Raw genomic sequence first — 20,133 nt, 5'->3', positions numbered from 1 at the left:
GAGATTAAAGGAGGACGTTAAAGCGAGTAACTTGGAAATATAAGAGTTGGAAGGATCATTAGCAGGAATATTAAAGTCACCAAGGATGAGAGAGGAGGAGGAAGGATCATGGAAGAAGGCAAGCCAGGCATCAAAGTCACTGAGGAAGGATGAAAGGGACTTATCAGGGGGACGATAAATGACCGCTGTTCGAAGACGCAGAGGAGAGAAAAGGTGGATAGAGTGGACTTCAAAGGAGGAAAAACAGTGAGATTGAGGTGGAAGAAGGGGTTGAAATCTGGAGGAGGGAGAGAGTAGTCCAACACCGCCCCCACGGCCAGCAGGGTGTGAGGAGTATGTGAAAATAGATAACCGCCATGGCACAGGGCTGCGACTGAAGCAGATCAGGGCAGAGCCAGGTTTCTGTTATGGCGAGCAGATGAAGGTGACGCGAGATAAAGAGGTCCTGGATATAGGCGAGTTTGTTACAGATAGAGCGGTTATTCCATAGGGCGCAAGAGAAGGGCAGAGAAGAGGAGGGGAGTAGAGAAATAGAGATGAGGTTAGAGAGGTCGCGGTGAGATCTGTAGAGTTGGGATAATAGTTGGTGAGGGGGGCCAGGATTGGGATTGATGTCACCGGCTGAGAGTAAGAGAAGGAGTAAAAGAGAGCAGAGGAGAGTAGGAGAGGTGTGGCCACGAAGGCGAGAGGTATTTAGGTGGAATGGGGAAGGCAAAATGGACGGAAGAAAGAGGCGGAGATTAAAAGCCAAGAGGGAGGAAGAGGGTAGGAGAGAAGGTGAGGTGATGAAGTCGATGGATGGGCAGTGAGTTCCTGTAGCGGAGAGAGGTAGGGGGTGAGGGAAAAGATTAGGAAGGGACAGGGCTAGGAAGAGAATGTGAATAGGGGCCATAAATGACTGAGGTACTTTAGCAACTGGGAAGAAGATTAGATGTAAAGAGAAAAATGCACCTAGAGTGGAGGCCCTGAGTGGATCGGAGTGGACCTGGGTGTTACCCCGGAGAAGGCTGTAAGGATATGCAGATGAGCTGCAAGTCCTCCACAGCACCTGAAAGGCAGCCGGTTGTAGAGCTGGGCACCTCTCAGCTGAGGAAAAGGCTTACCAGGGGTTAGGCCGAAGCCAGCATTACTCCCCCTGAGGGTCGCCTGATCCTAGCCAAAAAGCACCTGGAAACTCTGTGCACTTGGAGCGAGGGCCCTGGGAAGATCGGGGTGGAACTGGAGTCACCCCGGATACAGCTGTGAGGAAATGCAGAAGGGCTGCAAGTCCTCCACAGCACCTGGTGGGAGCGCTGGGCACCTAGAGCGGAGGCCCTGAGTGGATCGGAGTGGACCTGGGTGTCACCCCGGAGAAGGCTGTAAGGATATGCAGATGAGCTGCAAGTCCTCCACAGCACCTGAAAGGCAGCCGGTGGTAGAGCTGGGCACCTCTCAGCTGAGGAAAGTGTCAGAGCCATGGCTGCATGTGTACCCCACATAAGATTGTCCTATATGGAGATTTGCAGAGCTGTGACTGACATTGGTCTCCTATTGTTTTGAAAAGGACTCTCCACAAAACAGAATCTTCTGCTATCTGTTCTCTAGAATCTTTTTTGAAGTTCAGAATCTATCTCTGTCCCCACAGTGTTGTGTTTTGTTGATTTCTAGGCTGTCATTAAAATTAAAAATAATTTTTGCTGTTTGCCCATTGGCAGTGTTTTGTTTCAGTTCTTTTTGATCTCCTGCTTGTCCTTTGAGGAAAACCAAAGGGCCCTTTTACAAAGGCGCATAGCCGCCTACTCGTGTCCAACGCACGTCAAATTGGCACTACCACCCAGCTACTGCATTCCCCAGGCGGTAATTCCATTTTTGACATGCGCCCAAAACATGCGGTAGAAAATATTTTCTATTTTCTACTGCATGGTGCTTAACCAGCTGTAATCGGCAGTTTACGCGTTCTGGCCGCTTACTGCCTGGTTAGCAAGTGAGACCTTACCGTTAAGTCAGTGGGTGGCAGTAAGGTGTCAGCCCGAAAATGGACATGCTCTGGTTTTAATTTTGCCGCACGTCTATTTTCTGGCACAAAAAAAGCCTTTTTTTCCAGGCGTGCTGAGCAAATGGACCTGCGCGTATCCAAAACATGCTCCTACACCAGCACAGGCCACTTTTAGGCAAGCCTTAGTAAAAGGGCACCCAAGTTACTTGCCTGTAGTAGGTGCTGTCCATGGACAGTAGAATACAAAGTCCTCATATACTGTCCCACCTCCCCTGGGAGTTGTAGCCTAAACTCAACTATTTAGTCACGGAGGCAGTCCCTCATGCAAGAGGTGGGAAGTCAGGCACATACGCAGTAGTGTTTCACTTTCAGATCTTTTCTGAGCTGGAGGGTCTTTTGGCCCAGGTTCTATCAGATTACTTCATCTGGATGTAAGGATTTGTATCTGCTGTTCACAGAGAAACATCTGTTACAGGTAGATAACTAATTTGCTTTTACGTTTCTCAATGGGGACTATCTAGTGGAACCCAACTTATTTCCTGTGACACCTCAATGTGATTTGGATACAGATCTCCTGATTAGCTTTTGTATGAAACCAACCCCTGCTTATCCCAATTTAAAAAAAAACATTTACTTGAGTTATTAGCTCATTATTATTATTATTATTATTTCCTTACAGCCACTGAAGAAAGCACTAAGAATGATGGGAGCTCCTAATCTAATATCGGATAACTTAGACTGCGGACTTAGTTATAGTGTTATCTCTTACCTTAAAAAACTGAGCCAACAGGTAAATTATATTCATTGTAAACTTCTGTTCTTAAAAAGCTGTCAAGTAATGCCTTGCACTATCCCTTATACTCACTCATTCTACTGCAAGCACTGCTCAGATGCTGCCTATACCTCTACTATTCTGGCAACCTCTCACTGAACTTATTTCCTGTGTGCTTCTGGACAGTCGTTCTGCCCTGCAAGTTATTCTGTCAGTTTCTGGGGATACTGAGTTTCCACAGATCCCAGAAATTATATCTGCAGACAAATACAAAGAATGCTACGATCACGAATCAGCTACAGTGGTTCCCAAACCTGATCCTGGGGTCATCCCAGCCAGTCAGGTTTTCGGGAAATCTCTCATGAATATTCATTGTGAATATCCTGAAAACCTGACTGGCTGGGGTACCTCCAGGACCAGATTTGGGAATCACTGAGATACAGACTAACAAACTTAACAGCTTATTAGGAAAAAGTTACTACAGTAAACTTTAAGAGTTATTACCAGCAAACAAGCAGGGAAAAAGCATAGAAATTATAGAATAACCATCACTTAATTAAAGATTGACTTTAGTCAATGTCTAGGGAAGTTTGTCCACAGGACTTATTCAGAAATGGAACAGTGTCCTGAAATGGGTCTGGTAGGCTGTTCTTGGTAGACAGTTGACCTCTGGTAAATTCTGGGTTAGGGGCAGGTTTGACCTAACTGTTAGATTAGTCAGTCGCCTAAGCAAAAATACTGCTGAGAGGCAGGAAAGAGCCACTTCAATCAAAACAAAACTGTAGATCCTAAGAGCCATACAACTGAAAAGAGCCATAAGTGCATATTTTACCTACATGAAGAATAGGCCATTTTCAAATAGTTCATTAACCTTGTAAAGGGCTTGAAATTTAATTATCAAAATTGGGGGGGGGGGGGGGGGGGGGGGGGGGGCTCTAGGGGTTTAAAACAGTTTTTTAGCCTAGTCCTTAGGGAACCCCAAGCCAGTCTGGTTTTTAAGATATCTACAATTAATATGCATGAAATGCATTTTTTACGCACTGCTTCCATTGTATGCAAATTCATGTCATGCATATTCATTGTGGTTATCCTGAAAACCTGACTGGCTTGGGGTTCCCCAAGGACTGGGTTGACAAACCCTGGTGTAAATGTTAATTGAAAGGGGGAGGGGTGGAAGACTGAATATAAATATCAATACAGTTCTTTTATGTTGCATATGCCTTAGATAGTTCAATGCAGGCTACTTTCAAAGAGCTAGGCATACATAGGAATTACAATTGATTTATTAACAGTCATTACAGTTTACATTTTTTTAGTTGGAGCATATTTTTGAAATAAAAATGTTTTCTGAAGCTTCCTAAATAAATAGAAATATAATTAGACATCAATGTAAGTTCAAAAAGTAATCTATTCCAGAACTTTAGTGCCTGGTATGTAAATGTTAGCATGTAAATCCATTTATATTTATATTTCACTCTTTTCCATGCTGGAAAATATACTTTGATTCCTCAAACATACTTTACTATACACAGTTGGAAAAACCAAAAGGTTACTTGCGTATTGTGGAGATTGCCCATATTAGGATGCCTAATACTCTCTGGCCATGGCTTCCCTGGAGTTGGTGCTGTAGAACCAAATTCTAATCCAGGACATAGACTACTTTCAATAATGTTGCGTACCCTTAAAATACTCGTAGAGCATTGCAATAATACAATTTCCTGGCCGGCACAAAGAAGAGCCTTCCATCCACACTACCAGGAATTGTTGAACAGTGCCAAGGTCAGGTCATCACTTGTATCACAACTTAAGAGTTTGCAAGGGGAAGGGATTTCTCATTAGGGAAAAAAAAATAGGAATCATTGCATATAAAAATGCTTATTTTGCCACAGAAGTGCATCAATTTCCCTTGATTTGTGATTTAATAAAAATGTCTGAGTAGTTTTTACAAGCATAGCCTCTACTAAATTGCAGAACATTTTTGTACAAATTTTAGGCCTTTCATGGAGACCAGTTCTTAGAGAATTTTTCTGGCATTGCTTTGCTCTGGGCTATAACCATTCTATGGGGTCTTGATCTCTTTTCCAGTTAAGGAGATTGGATAGCCTTGAGCCAAATCCCCTATACCAGTGGTTTGCAAACCTGATCCTGGAGGCACCCCAGGAGATAGCTAGTTCAGTAATCAGAAGGAAACTGCCTCCTCAGAAAGAGAGAGTGCTTCAGTGAGGAAGTTATGTGGGATAGAGAAGCTGGTGACACTTAATTTTCTAAGGCTTGATCTCTGGGTAACTCTTGCATGGGTCATGAGAGATGTTAATCTGTACAAGGATCTTGTATTCCTTGGTGGTCACAGCACCCCCCCCCCCCCCCCCCCACCATGCTTCCTCATACATTTGACAGCTAGAGATGGGATCTCTTAAGCATGAGATATCTGATTCTAGCCTTAAAAGTGGCTAATGCCAAGGGTTTTATATTCATTTCTTAGTAAGGTGTTTGGTCACCTGGTGGTGGTTGGGGGCTATCTTTCTGTAAGCTATAATTAGAGCGAAGCACAGCATTCAGGGACCTCAATGGTTAAAAGATTTGAGTCTCTGTTTAAATAATCGTTCTTTTTTCTTTAGTTTGTCTTGGGGCAGCTATATACAGTAGCTTCAGATTGAGTCCTACTGTGTTGGGTCCAGCACCCCCTGGATGGTGCATTGTTGACCTTCCTGTAGGTAAAAATATGCAGAGGAGAGAGGTCTTGGACATACCTATGCAGGACCTAACAGCTTCTGCACAAATTAACTGCTGGTGAGTCTTGCATGATGGAGATAAGTGATGCTTGGATCCTCCTTATTACCTGGTCATGACTAGTTCAAGGCAGGACCCTAGTTTTCAGCCATGATTCTAGGGGTTCCTGTGCAGAGTGGCACACATGACTCTCATACATGTTATATGGTTTCATCCTCTGCAAGAGTGAAGTGTCTTTTGAAGAAGTCCTGCAACTTTAGGGGCCAAAATTCAGAGGATATCTGGAAGTACTTATAGGAGGAGGTCTTTTCTCACCCAATGCCCCACCTTTCAATATTGGGCATTGTTGGTCTAAATTTAGAGGCTGAGAACAACTCCATTCATTTCCAGCAACTCCATTACTAAGGAAGGAAATCTTGGACAGAAGATTTGATTAGAGTGGACAACTCCTTCTTGCAAACTGTAGTGTTCTGGCTGTGCTCCTTCAGGGAAACATGAGCTTCCGCTCAGGGATGGGCAGGTGGCTGCCCAATTGCTTTATAGCCACTGTGCTTCTGTTCTGGTGACAGCAGTGAATACTATACTACATTTCCTTCTAGATCAGGGAGTAATGGAATTGTTTCCAGAATCATCTGGAGAACCAGAATATACTCCTGTTATTTCAAAATTGAAACATTGTTCAGTAATACTGGTCATGCAACTGGGACAGTTTTTAACAGCATTACATCTCAACAGGCTTGTCTACATGCTTCCTTTGAGCCGCTCCACTGCTTTTTGGTTGAAGGACGCATTCCTTTATTTGTGGGCAACTTCTCCCTAAGCATGCTGTGAAAGGTTTTATTGATTGCACTCTAATTCCTGAGAAGAATTTGGAGTGCATCCATATGACATAATCTAGTTGGTCTGAGCCAGTGCTCATTAAGATACCAAGAGATGGAACCTAGATGTTACACTCCTAGTCTCTTGGCTAAGGGGTCAATTTCTCCTGGGGCAGGCTAGCTTCCTGTCAGGGCCTACTCTCTTTAGGTGTGAGAATTGTCTACAACACACTCTGAGTTTTGTGCAAGTTCAGGGAGTATTCCAGTTCTTTTCTGGATAGAATTGCTTCTGCACCACATGGAGAATTTGTCATGGGACCAGATGCACTTGGTGGAATCAATGGTAGTATCTGTATTTTTAATCTAGTAGCCTCAAGCTCACGCAAGACCCTTACAGAGTTCTCTGTTCTTGTGCTGGTTACTACACGCCTAGAAATACCTATGGAGTTATGGTATGATGCAGTATAAGATGGTGGCCATGGTTCAACATTTTGTACTGAGGTGTCAGGCTTAAAGCTCCTAGTTGGTTAAATATCAGATTCCAGTCTGTTGACCAGGATGTTCACTATCAGGATCAGGTGACGCAAGGAGCTTGGTCAGGCCACAGTATTCTGATCATTTATCTTTCTGGAGTTTTTTGCAGTTCATTTACTCAAGTTTTCTGACTTCATTTTCATAGACGCGCACTGAGAGCATTTTCTTCTGAAAATCATACTGCAGTGCCTTAAATCTTCAGATTACAATCCTGTAATAGTGGCTTATAAAGTTTTCCTTTGGCCATATAACTAGTGGCCTGAGGGCCAACATTTGGTTCCATGGCCCAGAGTCAATACAAAGGGTTATGTTTATGTTCATTTAAAACTTGATATACCACCTTTGCAGTTAACAGTATAAAACTATTTTCCTATGAAGGTGCTTGTAAGTCAGTAGTAACAGGGAGCTCTAAGGAACGTAACTTGCTTTTAGTAAAAAAAAAGTTAACCATTTTTTTTTTTCAGTAGCAAGCATTTTGCTTCTTATGGAGCAGTGCAGTTGCAACCTGGTCTTGCTGTAGCAGAGAGTGGTATTTCAGCTTCTCCTGTTCTGCAGGGGGGTGGCTTAGGTCTTCTAGCAAAGCTGGGCACTGCCCGTATTAGATAAACAGTCTTATTGTTAGTTCACTGGGCTTTAAGCCAGGATTCAGATTCCTCCACTATTTCTTATGGCATTGGGGGATTCATTTCTACTCTCTATCTCAGGTTCACTCTTTCAGTTTGCAATGGCTAGAATCAGTAGCCATTGCATTCTTCTAGGAGCATATTTAGAAGCTTCAGAAGTTCACATCTGTAAATACTTATCTAATGTATCTAATCTCTTCTTTGGCCTTTCTAAGTTAGACATTTGCTTTGTAGGCGGATTTCCCAGATAATAAATTACCTGAAACAAGGTTTCCCAACAGAACTATCCGGAAGCAAAATATTCTGTTCTCTGTCTAGGGGAAGGGGGAAAACCTTGGCTATGGCCCTACATGCCACTATTTCGGTCAGAGAGAGAGCTGAGAAATCAGGCTGATATATATATTAGCTTTATTATGGATAATATAAAAAAAGATATACAAATAGAAATTTGGCAAAGCTTTGGCTGAACAAAAATACTGGCAGTAATTCTTACAACTATATTCTCACACTACACACATTTCTTACTGGTTGCTAGGTAAACTTGCACAACTGATTAGAATGCAATAACTATGTTACGAGGTAGTATGGTAATTAGCAGCTTCTTTCCCGACCAAGGTTATGACTAACACCAGCCTTATGCTCAGGTAATCACCACTCGCTAACCCAGACTAATAGGAGATAGATCACTGTGTCTCTCACCAGGCAACCTCCGGGGACGCCTCTCAGGAGTAGCACAGGTTACTTCCCAGACTCAAGCTGAGAGATCAGCGAGTCTTCGTCAGAGCCACGACAGGCACTCTGCAGCAGTCAGCAAAGGCACAGGTCACACCTTGTAGGTTGCTGAACCACACGGTACTCTTCCAAATACACAGTTCATCAGTTGGTGGACCTTCTTAGGTCACTGGTCTTCTTTCCACCTCCACCTTCTTCCAAGGATTCCGACTAACTAACTCCCCAACTCTTCCCGCGCCTCTCGGTCAGGTGATACCAATTATCCTCTTGTTTTTTTCTTTGTGACCTTGGAAATGGTAACTTCTGGTGCCATGCATGCCTCCCTTCTCATCATCTCCGAGATAGAAGGGGAATAATTGGAGCACAGAGTGTCCTTGGCGTCAGCAAGCCTGTCAGTGATTTTCCACAAACTGAAGCTGACTCTGACACAGAGATGTGCAGGCCAGAGGTTTGCAGCAGCCATCTTCTAGTAACAAGATGTCATAGGCTTGTATAGGCCAAGACCAGCAAGGGAGACACAGGGACATACCCCTACAGCTTCCTGATGCTTCCTCTTTGTATACTTGAGTTCTCTTTAGCTGCATCTATAGTATTTTCTTTTCGGGAAGAAGTTTTTTGTACTCGTAATGCTGTACTCAGGGAGTTCTATTATTTCTCTGGGAGCATTCAGAAAGATGAGTTAATAAATCTTCTCATTCTCAGTGAATCTTTGGATTTCTGTGCCCCAGCTCAGAGAGTTTTGGTTCACAAGAATTCTTGGAGTAATCTTATTTTTCAGTTTCTCAGAAGAAGGAAGAGAGCATGTCTCTCTTCTTCTTTATGGACTTCATCTTCCTTCCCATGGAATCGGTGGAACTTTTTTCATTCTAGTTCTTTTTCCTTATGCCAGTAAAGTAAATACCTCCTGTGCTCATTCCCAGTGTAATTGGGAAGATTGTCTAATATTTGCTTCTCTTCTACTAAACTGTTATTGTTTGGCAATGGGTTGCAATGATACCTTCTGTTTTTATCTCCAATCTGAGCATTGTATGTTCTCACATTCGCAAGTTTGGTTTCCTGTGATGTCTCCAACCTTCCTATCCTTGGATTAGGCTTTGTTTGACCAGGGATTTGGAGTCCCACCCTAAATGGGATCTGCTTTGCTACATCCCACAGGTTCTGGATTAGTCTGGTATGGATGCTAAGGAAGGAGAAATTGTCTTACCTGATAATCTTCTTTCCTTCAATCCTACTAGGCCAGTCTAGAAACCCTTCATATGTGATTATTAATGAACATGCTTCCATTCTGAATTGTTTTCCTATTCTTATTTTTCTTTTTGAAGTGCTTCTATTTTACAATGCCTTTAACTCGGACTTGTACAAGTTCAGTCCTTGAGGGCTGCAAAGAGGCCAGTTTTCAGGATATTCCTGATGAATATACATGCAATGTATTTTGTTGACTCTTATCCACCCTTTTAAATTAAAATACCAAAACAATTAAAAAATGTTTTAATTGCTATTAAACTTAATAACTTAGTAAATGATGCTCAGTACATCCCCATAATGCCTTACTGGGAGAGGATGGTTAATAGATGAAAATCACTACACCAGCAGTGCTAAATACACTCTAAATGAAGATGTTTTAAATAATTAAAGAATCACTTAGCTTTGATGAAACGTGCTGCTGGTGTTCCCAAACAAAATGTTAATACTTCCAGAGTGCAGTGGTGTACTTCGAAAACTCGTCCTTCAGGAACTGCTGATTTATCAATTTCTCTTCACATGGTCGTTCATGAAAATCCCAATCCTACTCCTTCAATAGGTCCAGTCATATTAAAAGTTGCTGCCATTCTATATACTCCTGTTGATCACTCCTCATAATCTTTTGCCTCGGTCTCTACATGAGCCATGTTTCACATAACACTTTGTCAGGAGACCAAACTGCAAAAATCATGTAAAAATTACTGATAAATTACAAACGCATTCTACCAATAAATTTGTCCATCTCTGAAAATTCCAACTTGAATAACTCCTTACTTACTGCTCCCTCCAGATAAGAACCTGAACTTCTCATACTATGGTGCCGCTCTGCAGCGAGACGCCCACACATGCACAGTAATCATACCCACAGTTTTTAAAGTAATCCCGTGTCTGAGGGGCAGGGATTGTAGAAATCAAGTCATCAGTAGACTCCAATGCACTTCTTTATTCAATTCATTTGAAGTTGCAGTGTACCATGAATATACGAGTTTCTGTTCTTTAAGAAATAGTTTTTTCTGAATCTCACCACCTCTTTTACTCTATACTTGTATAAGGACTATAAATCGAAGATCTTTTACCTGATGTCCTTCCTGCATCCAGTGTTCAACCAGTGGTGTGTCTGTGTTGTTACCTAATGTTGCTTTGGCCACGGTTAAAATATGGATCACCAAATTAAATATATATTTTTTGCTAAACCTTACCATAGATTGTAATTCTACACAAGTGGTGTATGCTATACAGTGTCCAAGTGCTAAGTGATATTCAAAAGAAACAGAAAAATCTAGTATCGCATTGCTGAACACTTAAGCAACATTAAGTTACAACGCATAGACACACCACTGATCGATTAAACATTTGATACAGGAGGGACGTCAGGTAGAAGATCTTCAATTTGTAGTCCTTATACAAGTAGAGACTAAAAGAGGTAGTGACATTGTAACCAGGCGCCTCTCTTGTGCAGCCAAGGATAGAACAATCTCCTCCAGCCACAGGCTCCCGGCACAATGAAGAAATAGATGTCCACAAGTAACTTCAAACTTAAGGACTTTTATTCCATGCAGGTTTCTAATACACAGTTCCAACAGCAGCATAACACATACCAGGATTCAATGCAGGCTTACAGGCTCCAGTCTGGGCTCTTTATCCAATGCACAATAAACAGTAATTCAATTCCCAAGACAAACAGTTCTTTCAGTTCATTATCACAGTTCAGTCACCAAGTAGCATTTTCTACCTTCTATCCTCTTTACCTTCAGGAGAGTTCAATATTTTAGGGGCTCCTTCTACCCAAGGGTTTTCCCCTGCATCAGCTTCACTAGTAAGGTCAATACTTTAGGGACTTCTTCTTACCCAAGGATTTTCAGCCTGCCAATACTTCCAAGACTTCAGTACTTTAGGGACCTCCCTGCCCAAGGGTTTTCAGCCTGCAACTGCTCTCCCTCAACTGAACTGCTGAGACTCCTTCCCACCTGCCTAATCAATCCCTGGCTTCAGCTACCACCACCAATCATTCTCCACTCATTAGCTTCTCTACACACCCATACCAGCTGAGTTGAGCATGAGCCTAATGAGGAGCTCCTACACACAGGGTTTCCTAGCTCTCTTTCCCCCTAGGGGCAGCCAATCTACACATCCTGTCAGCTTATTCCCTTGTCTTCCCCTATTGCAGCTAGAAGTCCAGTCCGGGTTCCTCATCTCACCCCCTGGCTCCTTGCCTGCAATGCCTTCTGGGACTTGTAGTTCAGACTGAAGCTGCCTTAACCCAACTATCCTGGATGTGACTTTATCACAACATTCAGAAAAAATTATTTCTTAAAGAACGGAAACTCATATATTCATGGCACACTGTGACCCTTAATGGATCGAACAAAGAAGTGGATTGAAGTCTATTGATGACTTGATTTCTACAATCACTACCCCTCAGATATGGGGTTACTTTTAAAACTGTGTGAAGCATTTGCCCATGTAGAGACCGAGGCAAGAGATTATGAGAAGAAGTGATTAACAAGAGTAAGTAGAATGGCAGCAACCTTTTAATATGACTAGACCTATCGCAGGAGTGGGATCGGGATTTTCATGAACAATCGTGGAGTAGAAGAGGAAATTGATGAATCAGCAGTTCATGAAGGACAATTTTTCGAAGTGTACCAGAGCACTCTAGAAGTATTCATATTTTGTTTGGCAACACCAGCAGCGCGTTTCATCAAAGCTAAGTGATTCTTTAATTCTTTACAACATCATTATTCAGAGTGTATTTAGCGTTGTTGGTGTAGTGACATCCATTAACCATGATCTCTCAGTAAGGCATTATGGGGATGTACTGAGCACCATTTACTAAGTTATTAACTTTAATACCAATTAAAAAATGTTGTAATTGTTTTGGTATTTCAATATAAAAGAGTCAACAAAATAGATTGCATTGATAATTATATTTGTTGATTATTGAGTGTTCATTTAGTCCAGTTATTAGAGATAAATGATGAATATGCATGAGAAAGATGCATGCCTGAAAACCTGGTTTGTTTGCAACCGTGAAGGACTGAACGTGGACAAGTCTGCTCTAACTTCTCAACAGATTTTCAGGCAACTTCTGACCCAGTTGGAGAACTGTTAGTAGAATGCAACAGTACGTTCTTCGTAAAGGTAATGGATGAATTGGACGTTTGACCGGAAGTGTGAACACAAGCACCATTGCTTGATAATTAGAAATACTGAGCATTCCAAGACTTCACAGTACCCTTAAGGGCCGAATCACACAGAACTGCTTTGGTTCTCTGTTCCATCTGCTGGGTGACAGACATAACCCATAGGTTCTGGACTGGTCTGGTAGGAAGAAATCACAAAACAGCCCCTTGGTACGATGCGGACCTGAAAGCATTAAAATCAAACTAGAACGAGCCTGACTGAAAAACAAGAATGAAATCAACAAAACCATGTGGGAGGAAGCACAAAACAGAAGACCAAAACAAGACAGGCCAAAATGAAGTTCTATAAAAAAACAGATAGGCACAGACTACAGAGACACGAAAAAACAATACCAGCTGATAAACAACCTACTAAATACCAAACTACTAACAATAGTGAACGACGAACCCCCTTCAGTAAATGAACTGGCCAGACACTTTGAGGAAAAGAAAGAGCTTAACACTAGATGACACCAACCTAGACATCCTTATAGACGAAATGGATTATTCCCTTGAAGAAACCCTAGAACATGGACGACCTGGGCCTCAACATTGAAACTAAAATTGAACATGGAAAAAACATATTGCCTAACATCACCACACAATACTGAATGTTTCACAAACATCAATGCCTTGGGAACACCCATCCCAATAGTAGCAAACTAAAAATTCTAGGAGTTATCTTCAACCGCAATCTATCCTTCGATGACCAGGTTACAAATACCACCAAGAAAATGTTCCACACTATGTGGAAACTGAAGCGTATAAAAAAAACTATTTCCCCAGTGACGTATTCCGCACACTTGTCCAAACCATTGTCCTCTCCCTTGTAGACTACTGCAATGGAATCTACACAGGATGCAAGGAACAGACTACAAACAGCACAAAACACAGCGGCCAGACTTATATTCATAAAAAAACGATTCGAAAAAATGAGTCCACTACTCCAAGAATTGTGCTGGTTACCCATCAAGCACACATGTCCTTCAAGATATGCACCCTGGTCCACAGAATAATCTTCGGCCTCGCTCCAGAATACATGGCTGGCTTAAGAGATCTACTATCACGCAACACAAACAAGAATGCAAGATCCTATCTAACTCTTCACTATCCCAAATGCCAAGGCCTAAGATACAAATCTACACTCACAACCATTTCACATACATATACACCAAAACCTGGAACTATCTACCGAAAGACTTAAAAGGAATGAACAACTACCTAACATTCCGAAAACAATTGAAAGCTCATCTCTTCAGGAAATTCCTTTCTGGCAAAATCACATGGCTAAGGAGATCCTAGCCACCACACCACATCACACAATCACAGACATAATTGGAACCAGGCTTGTGATGACCCTGGAGCTCAGAGGGAGGGAGGGAGGAAGACCCTGGAACTCGGAGAGAGGACGACCCTGGAACTCGGAGGGAGGGAGGGGGGGACGACGACCCTGGAACTGGGGGGGGGGGAGGGGGGCCCATGGCACACACTCTCATTCTCACACACACACTCTCTCTCTCACAGACACACTCGCACCCAGTCTCACACTCTCTCTGTCACACACACACACACTCGCACATTCACTCTCTCTCTCTCTCACACAGTCACTTTCACACACACTCTCTCTCAAACATACACACTCCGAGGAAAACCTTGCTAGCGCCCATTTCATTTGTGTCAGAAACGGGCCTTTTTTTACTAGTAGTTTATAAGATCCTTTATGGACTATACTCCAGAATATTTGCTCAGTTGGGTTCAAATGGCCAACAAAGACAGAGGCCTTTGAGACAGCTTACTACTTCACTATCCCGTTCCTGGTAAATTGAAAAATAAGACCATTTACTCAGCTTGCCTTATGTATCATCAGGCCCCTTTATTATGGAATTCCCTTCCTACACAATTGAGAAAATTTCAGAGTTTCTCTGATTTTAGGAAAGCTCTGAAAACTTTTCTTTTTAACAGGTTTTATTATTAGAATAAACATGAATTAACAGGTTCTTTACTCGCAGGTTCTGCCTTCTTGCTTCTGGTTGTGATCCGCACTGAACTCTATGGGTAGATGTGAAATATAAGAAGTAAAGTAAAGGTTTAAGGGGGGGGGGAAAGTTAGTTAATTTGGTATTTTATTATATTGAGGAAGGAGAGTGGTTGAAATTGTGTAACAGACTTGTGTCTGTTATGTTGTATGTATATTATTTTTATTGAAGTCCCATTCTCACAAGCTTTCCATGGTGCTCTGGTGCACTGAGCACAGGAAATGTAGTACTATCTCCTGTCTCCTGCCCACTTTTGCTTTCCTGTTTTTCTTTTCCTTTAATGTGCTTCATTTAGATTTGTAAACTGCTCTATTTGGTGTTGTCTGAAGGGCAGTATATTCTGTTCTCAGCATTTATCCCACTTGTATCACCAAGGAATCTAAGCGGGTTACAATAATAATCTATACAATAAAAGAACACACCCTGGTCAAAAATAAAATACTTGGAGGGGCATAATTGAACGAAAACGCCTATCTCCATGGGCGTTTATCTCCGAGAACGGGTCAGTGAAGGGGCGGACCGAACCGTATGTTCGAAAAAAATAGACGCCCATGTTTTATTCAACAATGTGTGAGCTGGGCGTTTTTGTTTTTCAGTGATAATAGAAAATGAAAGCGCCCAGCTCAAAAACGAATAAATCCAAGACATTTATTCGTGGGAGGGGCCAGGATTCGTAGTGCACTGGTCCCCCTCACATGCCAGGACATCAACCGGGCACCCTAGGGGGCACTTTTACAAAAACAAAAAAAAAGGTCAAAGAGCTCCCAGGTGCATAGCACCCTTCCCTTGTGTGTTGAGCCCCCCAAATCCCCCTCAAAACCCACTGCCCACAAGTCTACACCATTACTATAGCCCTAAGGGGTGAAGGGGGGCACCTACATGTGGGTTTGGGGGGGTTGGACGACTAATAAGCATTAAGCAGCACAATTGTAACAGGTAGGGGGGGATGGGCCTGGGTCCACCTGCCTGAAGTCCACTGCACCCCCTAACAACTCCTCCAGTGACCTGCATACTGCTGCCAGGGAGCTGGGTATGACATTTGAGGGTGAAAATAAAAATGTGTGAAACATCATTTTTTTGTGGTGGGAGGGGGTTAGGTACCACTGGGGGAGTCAGGGGAGGTCATCCCAGATTCCCTCCAGTGGTCATTTAGGGCACTTTTTGGGGCCTTATTCGTGAAAAAACAGGGTCCAGGAAAAGTGTCCTAAATTCTAGCTAAAAACGCATACTTTCTTCCCATTATCGCTGAAATGCGCCCATCTTTGTTCGGCAGATAACCACGCCCCAGTTCCGCCTTCGCCACACCTCTGACACGCCCCCATAAACTTTGTCCGCATCCGCGACGGAGTGCAGTTGAAAACGCCCAAAAATCGGCTTTCGATTATACCGCTTTATTCGTTTTTGTGAGATAAACGTCCATCTCCCGATTTAGGTCGGAACTTGGGCGTTTTTCTCGTTCGATTATAAGCTGGTTAGTGACCTTTTTACAAAGGTGTGCCAAAAAGTGGCCTGCGGTAGTGTGGGCGCGTGTATTGGACGTGCGCTGGACCATTTCTCTACCACATCTGGAAAAAAGGGGGATTTTGGGGGGGCCGGGAAATGGGCATGCAGCAAAAAAACATCATGCATCTATTTACAGCCTGAGTCCTTAATGCCACCCATTGAATTAAGCGGTAAGGGCTCATGCATTACCTGCACGGTAACTGTCCAGCATTTGCCAACTGCTGATTACCGCCGGGGGCACCCCCGCAGTAGAAAATAGAAAGTTATTTTCTACTGCTTGTTTTCGGCGCACATCAAACTCAGAATTACCACCAGGTGAACGCGCTAGTCGGGCGGTAATGCTGATTTGCCATGCACTGCATACACACGCACCTTTGTAAAAGGGCCCCTTATTAAATAAAAAAGTTTTCGCAGCCTTATGGAAATTCCAATATTCTGGCAATGCTCAAATTTGAATAAGGATATTGTTCCAGATTTTACTGGAGTGATACACAAAAGAATAATGTAGAAGACATTTAAATCGAACATTTCTAACAGTTGGAAAACCTAAATTCAATGTGGAATAAAAATGTGATGATGTTCACACAACTGGAAATGTTAGAAGCTGAATATGAGAGGAGAAAAACCATGCAAGATATCAAATACTCAGTATACATAGGCATGATTTTATTTTGTAACCATTTTAATGTGGAATGCTATAGAAAGTTGAATATTAAGTTTTATTAATAAACAGCTTACACCACCTCTGCAGGTAGGTTAAGGTGTTCTTTTACTGAAGTGCGGTAGAGTTTTGCATTTACCATGCACTTACAGCAAAAATGAATGCATTGTAAGTGCAAAGCCTGTCTTGTAAATGAAAAGGAAATCAGGGTTGCCAGATAGTAAAAAAAATTTCCCAGCCCAACCTTTGCCGAAAAGGAGCCCAAAAATAACCCGAGCTGCCCAACAGGCTATCTGAGGTGAGGTGGGGGGGGGGGGGGGGTGAGGAGGGAGTCCTACCCATGCAAGCACACTTGTTCTACCTCCTGTTCCCACGTGGTAACTGACTGCTCTCTTGCTCTCGTTGGGCTGATGATGAGTCAGGTGATGACTTCATTACCACCCTCACCCTCCTATTGGTCAAATTTGGAGCCGGAATGAGACTTGAGATACACCAAGCCTCATTTTAGTTCCAGATTTGACCAATAGGAGACAGGGCAGGAAACTGCCCAAAAAGTTGCAACCTGCGACTGCTTAAAAGTGCCTACGGGCAAAAAGCCACCCAATTCCACGGGGTTGGCAACTCTGCAAAGGGTGTGCACGAGCCTTCCACACTGTTGGCCCAGGCAGGTAACTTGGCCCTGGTCCTAAACCTGTAAAATGTATAGAGGTGAGACAGCACTACCCAGCCCCCCACCTGCTTTCATCTTCCCAGATACAACCTCCCCCCCCCCCCCCCCCTGTTTTCATCTCCCTTCCACCCCCTGATCTTACCAAATTCTGATCCCCACCACACCCCTCCTACCTATCCCCCAACAAGCTGCTTTACAAAACCAAGCCCTACCCATATGTTGCAGAGGCAACCCTCCTTTGCCCACTGGACCACTCAACACCCCCAGGACTTGCTCGGAGGTGATCCCTGAAGGTGCAGTGAGCTGGGGTTGGGAGCTATCTCCCTCCAGATGTTAATGTGGTGGCACTAATCCCTAGGAGTAGTCTCTTGGTCAGCCTTCCATATAAGGGCAAATTGCTTCTGTGCTAGCTGTCACAACTGGCCACTCGGACCCGCCCATGAAACATCTGGTTCCTGCCTCTACCCGGCATAGTGCAGATTTTTGTGGCAAAGACAAACCTACCACAGGGTGCTTAATTGCACACCATGGTAGTGCTGTTTTGCAACAGACTACCTGTGCGGTAGCCCAACTATGGCTTAGTAAAACATCCCGTAATTAAAATAACAGCTAAACCTAAATTCCATTACTCAAAACCTAATAACACAATTATAATAAAATATCAACCAATAAGCCCATAATACTTTTGAAACAACCATGTTTTCAAAGCTTTATGAAAAGTAGTATAACTAGATATATTGTGAAATTCATCTGTTAAGGAATTCCAAAGAAAGAAACCAGCATAACAAAATGCCCTGTTCCTAGCAGTAGTCTAACCATGTAACAATACAACTCATGTCAAAAATTCATAAGTGAAAATACTTCTATTGAAAACACAAGGAGGAAAAAGCCTCAGTAAGCCCAGACCTATTGCATTCGGTCATAACACGGCTTTAGTGCCATCATTGGCAAAAAAAAAACCCTCCTGAGAATATCAATAGTCCAATGTTTTTATTTTCTTCTTATTCTTAAATTCATTCTTATATTGAAAACGATTAATGCTGATTATAACAAGAAAACTTTGCAGTTCTCAAGTTCCTGCTCTGCCCAATAGTGCTTGTTAGCAGCCTCACCAGCAGCTGACGATGGGCAGCATTTTGTTACTCTGCTTCAGGGGCATGTGGATTACTTACAAATGCTGAATTTGCGAGGTATCTGCATGTCCCTGAAGCAGTGTAACGAAACGCTGGCCATCATCAGCTGCTGATGAGGCCGCTAAGAAGTGCTATTGGGCAGAGCAGGAACTTGAGAGGTTAAGTGCACAAATCTTCTTATGATCAGTATTAATCATTTTTAATATAAAAATGAATATAAGAAGAAACTAAAAATATGGGACTATTGATATTCACAGGAGGTTTTTTTTTGCCAGTGATTGCACTAAGCCGCATTATGACCGATTGCAAAAGGTCTGGGCTTACTGAAGCTTTTTCTTCCTTGTGTTTTCAATAGAAATGTTTTCAACTATAAATTCTTAGTGTGAGCTGTATTGTTATATGGTTAGATGATTAGAACAAAAAAAATCCGCAATCAAGCGGAGAACTCGAACGCCCCACGGGAAAACACAGAAATAGGTAAAAAGTGGGATGTTTGACCACGGAAATACAAATCCTGGAGACAATATCATAAAAGCTTCTTTATTGAAGGAGTCTCCCGCTGTGACGTAGCGTATATGAATCTGAAATGCCTGAAACACGATTTGGTCCGTGTGACGAACCAAACATAAAGTGATTGGCTATATTACAAAAATGGTCTTGAAAAAGACCTTTTGTGGTAAGCTTGTCCGTAGCGGGTCACTAGGAGCGCAGCATGGAACGTTCCAAATCGTGTTTCAGGCATTTCAGATTCATATACGCTACGTCATAGCGGGAGACTCCTGATGCAGGCCTGTAGGCCGAAACACAACAGTTGTGTCGAGTCTTTTCTTCAATAAAGAAGCTTTTATGATATTGTCTCCAGGATTTGTATTTCCGTGGTCAAACATCCCACTTTTTACCTATTTAGATGATTAGAACTCCACCTCTTTCCTATATTTTCTATAATTTGAACCTAGTAGTAATCTAACAAAATACAGAGATAGAAATTGTAATACACATTTTTGAGAAGAACATAAAGACAGAGAGGGCTCATGTTTGACTAACTTATCTGAGAAATATACTGGTTGCTCCTAACAAAAACGTTTAATAACAAGGCAAAGCAATGTAAAAGAAATCCTGACTGCAGTGGTTAGCCAATCAAAATGGATGTGACATGGTCAAACTTACTCCCGCTCCGACTCACCTCCCTTCCTTATCAAACCATTGATCCTAAGACAGAAGGGTAGAGCATCACCTGCACCGATCTCCGTTGCTATGGACCCAGACGCTGAATATGAAGTTTAGGCGGTCCTTAATACCGGGAGGGTATGGGGCAGGCTCCTGGAAAGGATATGGATCCGAAGAAAACTTCCAGGAGCTAGCAAACCAGGTCCATGCTCCTTTGCTCATACGAAGGTTCCATTGTCTGTTTCCCCACAAATCCAAACCTAGACAAGAGGGGGAGGCCCTTTGAGGAGGGGGTACTGTCACAACGATGCTGTATCCGCGACCGGGACTCCTGCTCCTGCCTCGACTCACCTCC

At 42.8% G+C, this 20,133-nt stretch overlaps 1 protein-coding gene across 3 annotated transcripts in view; it reads left to right on the top strand.

The window, feature by feature from the left end:
- Nucleotides 1–20,133, top strand: part of LOC115474359 (integrator complex subunit 6-like) — a 170,139-nt gene that overhangs the window by 109,802 nt on the left and 40,204 nt on the right. For all 3 annotated transcript variants that reach the window (XR_003942838.1, XR_003942839.1, XM_030209804.1), the window contains one exon: nucleotides 2,655–2,765. Coding sequence is in view for 1 of the 3 variants with exons in the window: in XM_030209804.1 (XP_030065664.1) it covers nucleotides 2,655–2,765 (111 nt within the window). In the remaining 2 variants the exon portion in view is untranslated. The remainder of the gene's footprint in view (nucleotides 1–2,654; nucleotides 2,766–20,133) is intronic.

This window comes from Microcaecilia unicolor, chromosome 7, assembly GCF_901765095.1.
Source record: "Microcaecilia unicolor chromosome 7, aMicUni1.1, whole genome shotgun sequence".
Lineage (NCBI taxonomy): Eukaryota > Metazoa > Chordata > Amphibia > Gymnophiona > Siphonopidae > Microcaecilia > Microcaecilia unicolor.
The sequence above is the reverse complement of the archived record's forward strand: the minus strand, read 5'-3'. Positions and strand labels throughout refer to the sequence as shown.